Source organism: Ovis aries, chromosome 11 (assembly GCF_016772045.2).
Source record: "Ovis aries strain OAR_USU_Benz2616 breed Rambouillet chromosome 11, ARS-UI_Ramb_v3.0, whole genome shotgun sequence".
Classification (NCBI taxonomy): Eukaryota; Metazoa; Chordata; class Mammalia; order Artiodactyla; family Bovidae; genus Ovis; species Ovis aries.
The window spans coordinates 34,271,922-34,284,645 of NC_056064.1; the positions used below are offsets into that span (position 1 = coordinate 34,271,922).

General features: G+C 54.4%; 1 protein-coding gene across 3 annotated transcripts; it reads left to right on the forward strand.

Annotated features, from left to right (window-relative positions):
* Positions 1-25: 25 nt before the first annotated feature.
* Positions 26-12,655, forward strand: ATPAF2 (ATP synthase mitochondrial F1 complex assembly factor 2). Of its 3 annotated transcripts, XM_027974792.3 has the most exons (8): positions 26-330; positions 6,576-6,620; positions 6,863-7,008; positions 7,722-7,819; positions 9,145-9,225; positions 10,910-11,022; positions 11,402-11,517; positions 12,238-12,655. In XM_027974792.3, exons 1-8 carry the CDS (start codon positions 198-200, stop codon positions 12,373-12,375), a joined length of 870 nt encoding a protein of 289 aa, XP_027830593.1. In that variant the 5' UTR covers positions 26-197; the 3' UTR covers positions 12,376-12,655. The 3 variants fall into 3 exon arrangements, with proteins under 3 accessions (XP_027830593.1, XP_027830594.1, XP_027830595.1); XM_027974793.3 differs by lacking the exon at positions 11,402-11,517; XM_027974794.3 differs by lacking the exons at positions 10,910-11,022; positions 11,402-11,517.
* Positions 12,656-12,724: the final 69 nt, after the last annotated feature.

Sequence of the window (12,724 nt, forward strand, 5' to 3'; positions counted from 1 at the left end):
TTGGCTGCGGCGTGCGCTGAGGCGCGCGGCGGCGGCGCGCTACGAGTGTCGTGCGCAACATGGCGGCGCCCCAAAAGGGAGAGGGTGCCGGCGACTGGTGAGGAGGTTTGTGGAGTTCGAGCACACGGCGTGTGGTCCCTCCGCTCCTTTTCCCCGAGCTCTGGTTTCGAGCGGTCGTTCTCTGAGGCCCCCGCGCGATGTGGAGGAGCTGCCTTCGGCTGCGGGATGGGGGGCGTCGCCTCCTGAACCGGCCCCGAAGTGGCCTCACCGCCTCCGAGGGGCTGGGGCGAAAGCCCCCTATCCCCTTCCGGGCCTACGTGCCCCCGGCAGGTGAGAGAGGCCAGGGCGGAGCAGGCTGAGGGGTCGGCCATGCAGGGTCACACGGTGGGAGGGAAGTTCCCCGCGAGGGCAGGGATCGCTCCAGGGCACACGCGCGTCGTTTCCTTTTGGCAGGTGCGGTTTTTCTCTCTTTCACTGGGGAAGCAGAGGTCATCCTTATTTTCAGGCGGGGAAATTCGACTTCTGGGTCGGGATTGCGCTAGAGGCGCGAAGCAGACTCAGAGGTTTGCGGGGCAAAGGCCAGTCTGCTAGGCTGCTTTCTGTGTCCCCGCGACCGGCACTGAAGGGGCCTGAAGCTCGGGCTTTAAGTCTTCCATCCCGGCCGCTTGCTCCACAGCTGTCCTGGCCCTGCCTCCTGCTGCCCTCCCAGAACACCTGCCACCTCTTCTAAGGAGTTGACACCCCGTGCCCCCTTCCTGCACTTCCGACTCGGATGAGGCTTTCTGTAGCGGATCTTTCTTACTCCTAGGCAAAGATTTTGGGATAAGAGTGGGACTGACTTTAAGTGAGTGAAGACAGTAACGCTTTCTTTCCTGCCAGTTAGTACTGTGCTGAAGGTGGGGGTGAGGAGAAGGTCACTGCGGTGTTGGAGCTGTTCCGAGGTCGCCCGTGTGGCCTCCAGTCCCCTACCAGCTGTCCCAGCCATCAGCTGCATAGAGAAGAAAGGTCTTCAGAGAGCCTGCCTGTCCAGCTGAGGAGTACACCGGTGAAGTCAAAGCTGGGGGTCTCTGCTTACAAGTTGTCTTGTCTGCACAAGTGGTTTAGCGTCTCATTGTCTGCCTCCTCTAAAGAGACAGCTTGTGCTGGATTGAGGGAGATGCTGTAGATAGGGAGGCCAGCCTGCCACCTGTTTTTGTAAATAGTTTTCCAGGAACCCAGGCCCGCTCATTCACTGACACACACCTAAGGCTGTTTTCACTACAGTGCAGAGTTGGCTGGTTGTGCCAGACACTGGATGGCCTGCAAAGCTTAAAACACTTTGGCTTTTTACAGAAAAAGTTTGCCAGCAGTGCTGTGGATGCTAGAGCGGTTTTGGGGAAAAGTGTTTAGTCATCTGGCCCGTTTATAGTAATTGCTGTGGTAGATACACTTGCCCTGAAGAATTTTAAAACAGCCTTACTGAGATGATGCATTTAGAATTCACTCACTTAGATTGTACAGTTTAATGGTCCCTAATGGCTCAGATGGTAAAGAATCCACCCTTGTTGCGGGAGACCTGGGTTCAATCCCTGGGTTGGGAAGATCCCCTGGAGGAAGGGCATGGCTACCCACTCCAGTATTCTTGCCTGGAGAATCCCTGTGGACAGAGGAGCCTGGCGGGTTACAGTCCATGGGGTTGCAGAGTCGGACATACTGAGCGACTAAGCACAGTATACTCAGAGTTCTGCTGCCATCAGTTCTGGAACCTTCTTATGACACCAAAGGATCCCTGTACCCATTAGCTGCCACTCTGAGTATCCCCCTGCCCCACCCCATCCCTCCAGCCCTAGACAACCACTACTTCACTCTCTATGAAGTCAAGTCGCTCAGCCGTGTCCGACTCTTTGCGACCCTGTGGACGGTCGCCTACCAGGCTCCTCCCTCCATGGGATTCTCCAGGCAAGAGTACTGGAGTGGGTTGCCATTTCCTTCTCCAGGGGGTCTTCCTGACCCAGGGATTGAACCGGGGTCTCCCGCATTGCAGGCAGATGCTTTAACCTGTGAGCCACCAGAGATCTGTATCTATAGATTTCCCTATTTTGGACATTTCATATAAATGGAATGTGGTCTTTTTCTCCATTTAGCGTATATCCAAGGTTCGTCCTGGCTTCCCTGGTGGCTCAGACGGTAAAGCATCTGCCTACAATGCAGGAGACCCTGGTTCGATCTCTGGGTCCGGAAGATCCTCTGGAGAAGGAAATGGCAACCCACTCCAGTACTCTTGCCTGGAAAATCCCATGGACGGAGGAGCCTGGTAGGCTACAGTCTACGGGGTTGCAAAGAGTCGGACACGACTGAGCACCTTCACTTTCACTTTCACAAGGTTTGTCCTAGAGTTAGCGCATGTCAGTACTTCATTCTTTTTCATAACTGGTAATATTCAGTTTTGGGGACACACCATGTCTTATTTACCCAGTCAGTCATTGATGAACATTTGGGTGGTTTTCATCATTTGACTGTTCTGAATGCCTTTGTAAACACTTGAATACAGGTTTTTGTGTGAGAATGTGTTTTCGTTTCTCATAGGAGGTACCTAAAAATAAATAGGACGTCCCCAGTGGCTCAGGGTTAAAGAATACACCTGCAAGGCAGGAGACCCGGCTTTGATTCGTGGGTCAGGAAGAGCCCTTGGAGAAGGGAATGGCAACCCACTCCAGTATTCTTGGCTAGAGAATTCCATGGACAGAAAAGCCTGGTGGACTGCAGTCCATAGGGTCACAAAGAGTTGGACACAACTAAAGCAATTTAGCACACACGCAAGAGCAGACTTGCTGGATCAAACGGTAGCTAACTAACTTTCTGAGGATTGGCCACCCCACTTTCCAAGGTGGTTGCGCCATTTTATATTTCCCCAGCAGTGTGTGAGGGTCCCAGTTTCTCTGCCCCCTTACCGACATATCTGTCTGACTATGGCCTTCCTAGCTGGTGTGAAGGACTGTCATTTGAATTTCCCTGAGGATGAATGACTTTGGAAGGAAAGTTATGACCAACCTAGATAGCATATTCAAAAGCAGAGACATTACTTTGCCAACAAAGGTCCGTCTAGTCAAGGCTATGGTTTTCCAGTAGTCATGTATGGATGTGAGAGTTGGACTGTGAAGAAAGCTGAGTGCCAAAGAATTGATGCTTTTGAACTGTGGTGTTGGAGAAGACTCTTGAGAGTCCCTTGGACTGCAACGAGATCCAACCAGTCCATTCTGAAGGAGATCAACCCTGGGTGTTCTTTGGAAGGAATGATGCTAAAGCTGAAACTCCAGTACTTTGGCCACCTCTTGCAAAGAGTTAACTCATTGGAAAAGACTCTGATGCTGGGAGGGATTGGGGGCAGGAGGAGAAGGGGATGACAGAGGATGAGATGGCTGGATGGCATCACCAACTTGATGGACATGAGTTTGGGTGAACTCTGGGAGTTGGTGATGTACAGAGGCCTGGCGTGCTGCAATTCATGAGGTCTCAAAGAGTGACGCAACTGAGCGACTGAACTGAACGGAACTGAAGATGAATGATGTCAAAGAAAATCTTTTTAGGTGCATTTTGGACACTAGTGGATTTTCTTTGGAGAAGTGTCCATTCAGATGCTTTGACCATTTCTAAATTGGGTTACTTGTCTGTTTATTATTGAGTTGAGAGGGGTTTTTATATACTGGGCCCCCCCAGTTAGCCCCGAGCCGCCCCAGGATTGTGGGCAGTCAAAATCTTGCTGTGAGGCGTAAGGCCCGCCAGGTGCCGCTGTTTAGAAAGAGACCGCTGTCACGCCGCTCGGAGGAGGCGCGGCCTCCGCTCGCGGTGCATTGTGGGGGTTGCAGTTATGTCCCTAGCAAAGGCCTGCCGGGAGAATGAGGTTGATGAAAAGAGTACTAGCTGGCCCGGGGAGCCTGGGACAGGACGAGGAGTGTCCGGGGAGGTGATACAGAAAATCACTTGTTTCTTTATATGGATTGGAGCAACCTTGCAGGGAAAAGGAGCCCCGTGGACATCAATTTCCACTTAGGCTCTCTTCACAGCAGCTTGTTAGCACTCTCTGCCTCTACAGCCAGTTTTCTGTTGCCCAGCTTTTAAAATTCAGTGTTTCTCCACATTCGCATTTCTTTGTATCTGTAGTCCTTAAAATTGCCAGGATGACACCACCCTTATGGCAGAAAGTGAAGAGGAACTAAAAAGCCTCTTGATGAAAGTGGAGAGTGAAAAAGTTGGCTTAAAGCTCAACATTCAGAAAACGAAGATCATGGCATCCAGTCCCATCACTTCATGGGAAATAGATGGGGAAACAGTGGAAACAGTGTCAGACTTTATTTTTTTTTGGCTCCAAAATCACTGTAGATGGTGATTGCAGCCATGAAATTAAAAGATGCTTACTCCTTGGAGGAAAAAAATATGACCAACCTAGATAGTATATTCAAAAGCAGAGACATTACTTTGCCGACTAAGGTCCATCTAGTCAAGGCTATGGTTTTTCCTGTGGTCATGTATGGAAGAGTTGGACTGTGAAGAAGGCAGAGCACGGAAGAATTGATGCGTTTGAACTGTGGTGTTGAAGAAGACTCTTGAGAGTCCCTTGGACTGCAAGGAGATCCAACCAATCCATTCTGAAGGAGATCAGCCCTGGGATTTCTTTGGAAGGAATGATGCTAAAGCTGAAACTCCAGTACTTTGGCCACCACATGCGAAGAGTTGACTCATTGGAAAAGACTCTGATGCTGGGAGGGATTGAGGGCAGGAGGAGAAGGGGACAACAGAGGATGAGATGGCTGGATGGCATCACTGACTCGTTGGACGCGACTCTGAGTGAACTCCTGGAGTTGGTGATGGACAGGGAGGCCTGGCTTGCTGCGATTCATGGGGTCGCAAAGAGTCGGACACGACTGAGTGACTGGACTGAACTGAACTGAACTGAAGTGTGGTTTTGTCATAGAAACAGATATTCTGTAAAGAGAGTGATTTATGCTCAAAATAAGGGTTCATTGTGACTAGCCTGTCTCTCCCATCTCCAAGGATGGGGTTTCCATTGCTGTCAGCTCACCTCATCACTAAACATGTGGGTGCTTCACTTGCTCCTGGTCTCATGACTTGTCTCATGAGACCCAGGACCTGGGAGGGTCCAGGCAGAAAACCTCCGTCTTTTGAAATTGGGGAGTGTGGATTCCACCAATTGAGTTTTCCGGATCCTGTTCTTAGCACCTGTGTGAACCCCTACCGTGACTCCCTACTTCATCAGCCCTCCTTGAGGTGACCTGCCAGGCTCCTCCCCAGATCTGGGCCTCTCTAGCCATCCTCTGCCCTGTGACTGCAGGCTTACCCTGCACACCACCTTCCTAGCTCTGAAACCTTCTCTCTGAGGCCCAGCACCTTCCTGTGAACTATTCCTTCTCCTGGAAACTCCCCACCCCCACGCCCTGGAAAGCCACCAGTGCAGGTGGGCCTGCCCACTCTCCTGCGGCTCTTGGGTGCCATCTGGCTGTGAGGAGGTCTGCCTCTAGCCCAGATGAGACGAGCCTTCCCAGTGCATGTTTGCAGCTTGTCTGGTCTTCTGGCATCCACGGTTGCTTTATTGTTCGCCTAGATTAATGTCCGTTGTCCCATGAGACAGGATGCACCTCAGGGGTGGCTTTTGAGTCCTGCCCTGGGAGGGGGCTGCTCCTCAGCAAGTTTGTTCCTCCCCCCAGCAGAGCCCTGAGCCCACTGGCTGACATCTCCGATCAGGTGCAGAAGTGGCCTGGCCGGGGCAGAGGAGGTAGGCAGAGGATGAAGACCCCCTCGAGGGAGACCTCGCTATCCCGGCAGCTTTGTGTGGTTCAGGCTCTGTCATCCATCTCTGCCTCCAACCACCCCCACCCCCACCCCCAGCTGCCCCTCAACCCCCAGGTCTCTCAACCCATCTCCAGCCGTTGGCATGTGTAGAATGCTCTGCTGGCACTTCTTGCTGGTGGGTGGGCCCCTCTCCCAGAGATGGATCAGAGTCTTCAGATCCCCACACCCCAGCCCTCTGCTTCCTGCTGGATCTGGCCTTGGACTTGCTGCCCTATTAGGCACTGGAAAACATGCTGAACGTAGTCTGGACGCCTTGACCCAAGTCTCCCAACAGATGCAGGGGCCTCTGGACTCAGTCTTACCCACTGTCTGAGTGAGACCAGGCTGGCACATAAAGCATTGGGCAGTGGGAACTTCCTACTTGGGTCAAAGGTATGAGAGAATTACTATTGTGATTTCAGACAAAGGTGGTAAATTTTGCCATCGTAATACTTCATCATGTTGGTGGTCACACCACCTGTAGATTCGATTGTGTTGTGCTGGGGGGTGGAGGGGTGTTGGAGAAGTCTTGGAGTCAGGCAAGTTGCAGCTTCATGACACAGCCACTGTCCTTGGGAGCTGGTGGGGCTGTGGCTCCTCCCCTGCTTTACCCAGTAGCTATTGACCATGTGGAGCGAGGAGACCGGGCGCTGCCATGGAAGTCTGGGTGGTCAGTCAGTGTCAGCAGTGAGGTCATGAGCGCCTCCACTCCTCCTTTAACTGCCCTTTTTAAAAAATCTTTCCCACAGAAAGGAAGAAGTTCTATCAGAATGTCAGCATCTCACAGGGTGAAGGTGAGTGTCTGGAATTTTCTCTGCCTCTTGTTTTTATTTCTGTGAATGGGAGGTGAGGGACACTTTTCACCTACAGCCAGCTCCTTAGTGAGCTTGTCCCAGCGCTCTTGTTGGGTATGTTTCTATAAGCCATTCCCCACGAAGGGACTTGTGGCGTCTTGCATCAAATCAAGTAGCCAAATATAGAGGTGATCATTCCACTCTGCCTATCAACCTGAGAGGTTTCCGTTCGATCTTTCAAGGTGGCTTCGAGATCAACCTGGACCACAGGAAGCTGAGGACGCCCCAGGGCAAGCTCTTCACTGTCCCCAGCGAGGCCCTGGCCATTGCCGTGGCCACTGAGTGGGACTCCCAGCAGGACACCATCAAGATGTACACCATGCACCTGGTAACAGGTCACAGCCCGCCCCTGTGGCCACCACAGGCTTCCTGGGGCCCTGGGCAGGAGTATGGGTCCTGTCCTGATTCCAGTAAGGCTCTGGGAGGCCCCAGTAGACAGCCCACCCCACTCCCAGCCCGGGCCTGGTTCTTCCAGATTCTTGGGGCACACGTCCTTCCCTGGTCACTTTTCTGCTGCAGCAGCCATGCTTTGTTTGGTTGGCTCTTGTGCTCTGTGGTGGTCTGGGTCAGGAAGAGACAACGTGTGGAGAGTCCATGTTTCCTGGCACGTGGACCCAGGCCCTAGGCAGGCTCCTTGGCCTCAGGCCTGTGAGCCAGCCTCCCCTGGACTGTGGGGGAGCAGGGGTGACTGCTGCAGACGGAGCTTTAGAGGGGCTCTGCAGCCTGCAGTCCACAGGGAGGATCCAGAGAAGCTGTCCTGGCCTGGCAGCTCTGTCCCCCGCCATCTGAGGCTCAGGGGGCCGGGTGGTGAGCGACTTGCCCGGATCCAGCAGTGCATTCATGTCTCCTGACTCTGGTCTCCTTGGGCCTGGGTGTCCATGGCTCTGAGCTATCACTGCTGTCACAGTGGTAGCACCTCCTGGAAAATACCACAGGGCCTGGTGGTACAGAGCCTGAGACCTTGAGGGAGTTCATTCCTCCCGGGGCCTGGGCAAGGCCCTCAGGATGCTGACGGGCTTTCTCTCTGTGCCTTTGATCCAGACCACACTGTGCAACACGTCTCTGGACAACCCCACCCAGCGGGACAAGGACCAGCTCATCCGGGCGGCCGTGAAGTTCTTGGACACCGACACTGTCTGGTAATGGACGTGTGGGCAGCCTTTCCCAGGGCCCCAGCAAGTCCCTCGGGCCTTTTGCTCAGAGTGGTCTCCATGGAGGAAGCAGTGGACCCTGTGACTCCTCAGCACTCTACTGCTCTGCAGACTCTGGGAGAGAGGACGTGACGGCTGCACCAGTGTCGGGACCAGCTCTCCTGTAGCCCGGCAGCTGTCCCCTGGCCTGGGACGCAGGGGCTGTTGGCCTCTGTGGCTGTCGCAGGCTCCACGGCCCAGGGGTCACTTCTGACTGTTAGCAGGTTCTCACAGGCATGGTCATCGCTCCTCACCTGGGCTGCAGATGGTCTGTCCTTGGCATCCAGAAGCTGGTCTCCTCCTTGGCTCGTTTTCGCAGCCAGGTTCTTAGGGTGTTGACTGGATGTGGAAGGAACAGTTGCGCCCCCCAGATGCTCTGGGGTTACCGCCCAGGTGGCGCTTGAGGTCTGCTCTGGGGTGAGGGGCAGAGCAGGCCCCTGCAGAGGCCGTGGTGCTGCTGTTGGAATATCTATGCCGTCTGTGTTGGGGACAATTTGGTGACAGGGAGGGAGCCCTTCCAGTCCAGCTCAGGGAGGGGGTCTTCTTGGGAGCATCCCAACTCAGCAGAGCCATGGGAGCCTCCCTCTGCCCTAGGCCCGCTCTTCCCCACTGGGCAGCACCCCCTCCATCCCTCTGCACCCCCACTGCCTCTCTGCCACTTGTGCTCACACCAGCCTGGCCTCCCTGAGCTCACCCGTTGGGGTCCTGTCTGCGACACCCTTGAACTCAGCTGACCCTAGCTCTGTCTCTTGGTCAGGACAGTGGCCTGGCCTGAGGGGGCACCAGCGGCTGCATCTGTAATTGGGAGGGAGGCAGGCTTGCAAGAGGTGCACAGGCAGCTGGGTCTCGCCGCCTCTTGGGAGAGGAGGGGACGGCAGGATGCAGTGATGAGCTGGCACAGAATCCTAGGACCCGGGGTGTGAGTCAGGACAGTGTAGTGTGCAAGCAGCACTGGGCAGCGCTGTGGGCCCTGACTGGTCAATAACCAGGGACGTTTGGGACAGTGGGACTCAAAGTCAAGGGTCCAGGGAACCCTTGGAGGGCTTATGAAGCTGCAGGCTCCTGGTCTCCGTCCTGTGAGGGTGTGGGTTTCCAACAGGTCCTGGATAAGCCCTGGGCCACTCTTTGAGAGCCCTGCTAATATAGAGGGAAGGCAGGGGTGGAGGGGTGGTGGTGGAGAGGTTTTGTGCTGTTGCCTTTCATGTTTCTGTATCTGTCACTGGATGAGAGAATTGTACTTTTTTATTAATGGAGACACTTTTGCACTGAATTAGCTACAGGGTGGAAGAACCAGAGACGCTGGTGGAGCTGCAGAGGAATGAGTGGGACCCAGTCATCAGCTGGGCCGAGAGGAGGTGAGATGCCCCACACCCGGCAGCTGGGGTCCGGGCCACACTGGACAGCCAGGGCCCTGAGCTGGTTGACGTTCTGAGTTCAGGGCACCAGGGGACTTGGACAGTACAGGCCCCCTTGAGGGTAGATGCAGCTAAAGTGCTTCTGCCCCATTGGTTGTGCGACTTTGGGGTGATGACCTGATTCCTCTGAGCTTCCCTTTCTGTGTGTGGGGCTTGTGACCCCTGTCTCCTTGGGTGTCATAAGGAGTACACGGAGTGCTGCACACTGCTGGGCACACAGTGGTGCCTACACTGGCCGCTACCATCCTGCTTGTTGTCACAGTTGCTCTGTGGCTGAATCAGAGCCAGGTGTGTGACCTGGACACACATGGAGGACAGTCTGGGCAGGGCCTTGTGGAGGGATAGTCCAGGAACTGGTGAGGACCAGTGGCTTCCTTCCCAGGAAGACACTTGTGCAGAGTGGACAGACCAGTGATGTGTCAGGTTTATTTCATCCCAGGTTGTTGGGAAGGGCTCCTAGCCTGGGCTCTCTGACCTTGGTGTTCTGTAAGCTTGCGCACTTGGAGTGGTTTGCACATAGCATTTTTCATCCGTACACATTTCCTGAGCACCCATGATGTGTCGGCATCCTCTGGTTTTGTAGTAAGAGGCGGAGCCAGCGCACTGAAGGATCAGGTAAAACCTGACAACTGGACGCCATGAGAGAACCGTGAGGATGCGATGCCATTTCACTGGGGAGCTCGGTGACGTGAGACATGAGCTCGGTGCCTGCAGGTTTTTGCTGTGGCAAGAAGTTGTCCACTTTTGGTGGCAGTTAAGATTTCTCACCTATAATATTAATAGATTATAGGAAAATGTGGCCCCTTCCTGTGTTTCATTTGTACTAGAAACTTCAGGAAGAATGTTTCTAAACCGATGAGAAAGATCAGCGATATATGAAAGAAAATTACAAAAATTGCTTTCATTTCATTACATTTTTCCTGCATTTTACATAGCTATGCTTGTTCTTGAAAATGTTTTGTTTTTGAAGCCAGCTCATGCCCGCTGGGACAGTGCCTTGTGTGTGTGATGGAGGCTTATTAATAAACGTGTGAAAAAGTAATTGACTGATACAGGATTGTGGCTTAGTCGGTAAAGGAGCTGCCTACAATGCAAGAGATGCAGGTTCGATCCCTGGGTGGGGAAGATCCCCCGGAGGAGGAAATGGCAACCCACTCCAGTATTCTTGCCTGGACAATCCCATGGACATGGACAGAGAAATCTGTCAGGGTACAGTCCATGGGGTTACAAGAATCAGACACGACTTAGTGACCAACCACAGGATGTATACAAATACCATTGTAAGGAAAACAATATTTGAAAGAAGCCTTTTATGGTTCACATGTGAAGACTTCCTTCTAAAAAGCAGGCAGCCCACAGCTCTGATGGACCTTCATGCCAATGAGTTCAAGTTTCAGGAGCTGCCTGTGGCCCCTGCTTCCTAACTTGCCAGCCCTAGCTTCATGCATAGTTGATCTGTCCTCTGCTCCTAAGGGACAGAAGGTTATAGGTCAGGAGGCCTGATGGCAGTGGCTCCCAAAACCCCCAATGGGGCCTGTGTGTGCTGGGCAGGCCGGGGCTTTGCTTCTGGGCAGTAGCGGGGCTGTGCAGCTGGACAGACTCACGCGGGGCCTCTTCCTTCTAGATACGGCGTGGAGATCGGCTCTTCCACCAGCATTACGGGGCCCAGCATCCCTGCCCGGACTCGGGAGGTGCTGGTCAGCCACTTGGCCTCTTACAACATGTGGGCCCTGCAGGGTGCGTGGTGTTTCCTGTGGGCCATGGAGGGTGGGCATGATGGGCATGGTGTGCAGAGCCCAAGGTTACCAGAGCACTGGGTTGGCGGGGGAGACGCTGTCACCTGGTTCATGGACTGGCAGGCTCACCCCTCCCAGGAGGACGTGGCTGTCTCCTCTTCAGGAGCCTCCATTCCAGTCCCCCTGTCCCGGCTATAGTCACGGGGGTGGAGCGCTCCCTCTGACGGGCAGAGCCAGGTCTGGTACCTTCCCAGGCAGGGGCAGAGGAGGGACTCCTGAGGAGAGCAGAGGCTCCTGAGAATGTGGAGGGGCTGGCACCCCACCTGGCGGCTCCCTGCACACAGCAGGACCCCGGGGCCAACCTGGCTGTGTCCCCGTAGGGATTGAGTTTGTGGTGACCCAGCTCAAGTCCCTGGTGCTGACCTTGGGGCTGATGGACCTGCACCTGACGGTGGAGCAGGCTGTCCTACTGTCGCGCCTGGAGGAGGAGTACCAGGTGAGGCGGAGCTGGAGCCCCACTGTGGTGGAGGCTCCGGGTGGCCCCCCAGGTGCCCTGGGGCCGCCTGTGTGCTCACGGAGGCTAAGCCTGGACACGCAGACAGGCACCCTGGGTCACCGAGGCTGCTTCGAGTCCATGTCTGATGTAGTGGCTCAGAATGAACAAGGCTTGGCTGCTCTGCCGTTGGCATTTTTTTAACTCAGAATCACCATGTTCTCTGCAGTTCCCTTGTTACTTCTCCAGCCTCAGAAGGTTAATTGCTATTACAAATTGACTCCTAGCATGATGAAAAGCCTTTTGTAATGACAGTTTTTCCCAAGTTGGTCTAGTTATCTGCTTGGAAAAATGTCAGGGGGAGAAGCTGGTTTGTGTCACGAGAGAGCTGGCAACTCTGGTGTCAGGGCCAGCTGGGTGGGAGCGGGGGCGGGCAGCAGGAGCAGGAAGCCTGGCTTCTGGTCTGGGCTCTGTCCTTGGCTGCAGGACCCAAGCGGGGCCGTTGTTCCTTGAACCTCACTTTCTCCCTGACAAACAGTTCTCTGAGTATAAAACGCTCTTCAGATGTTGTGGACACCCAGAATGCAGGCAGGTCCCAAGTGTGAGGGTGGGCAGGCCAGGCCTCCACTCTCACCTGCCGCTCCCCTACATGCCTCCTCCCCTCAGCCATGGCGGGTCATGGCTTTGGCAGTCACTCTGCAGCCTGTCCCGTCCTCTCCTCAGATCCAGAAGTGGGGCAACATCGAGTGGGCCCACGACTACGAGCTGCAGGAGCTGCGGGCGCGCACGGCCGCCGGCACCCTATTCGTGCATCTCTGCTCCGAGAGCACAGCCATCAAGCACAAGCTGCTGCAGGGGTGACGCCGGCCCTCAGCCTGAGATGGAGATGCTGTGGCCAGTGGAGGCTGGTTTGGGCTGAGCCAGAGCGCGGGTACCAGTGACTGGTTATACTGAACGTTTCTCCGCCTGGAAGTGAGAGGAGCTGCCACTCATCTTGTTCCTACTGTCATGTCTGGGTCCCGGAGGCCACCCCGCTGACCTGCAGGACACTTGTTACCCACCAGGACTTTCTTGTCTGGGAGGTATTAGTGGCCCTCAACCTTTTTTTCCCCCTGGTTTTTAATCAAACTTTTAAAGTGAAGCTGTCTGTTTCTGTTGTTTCCTACTGTTTTAGCAAAGTGATTTACTTTTGAAAACAGAAAACAATCTT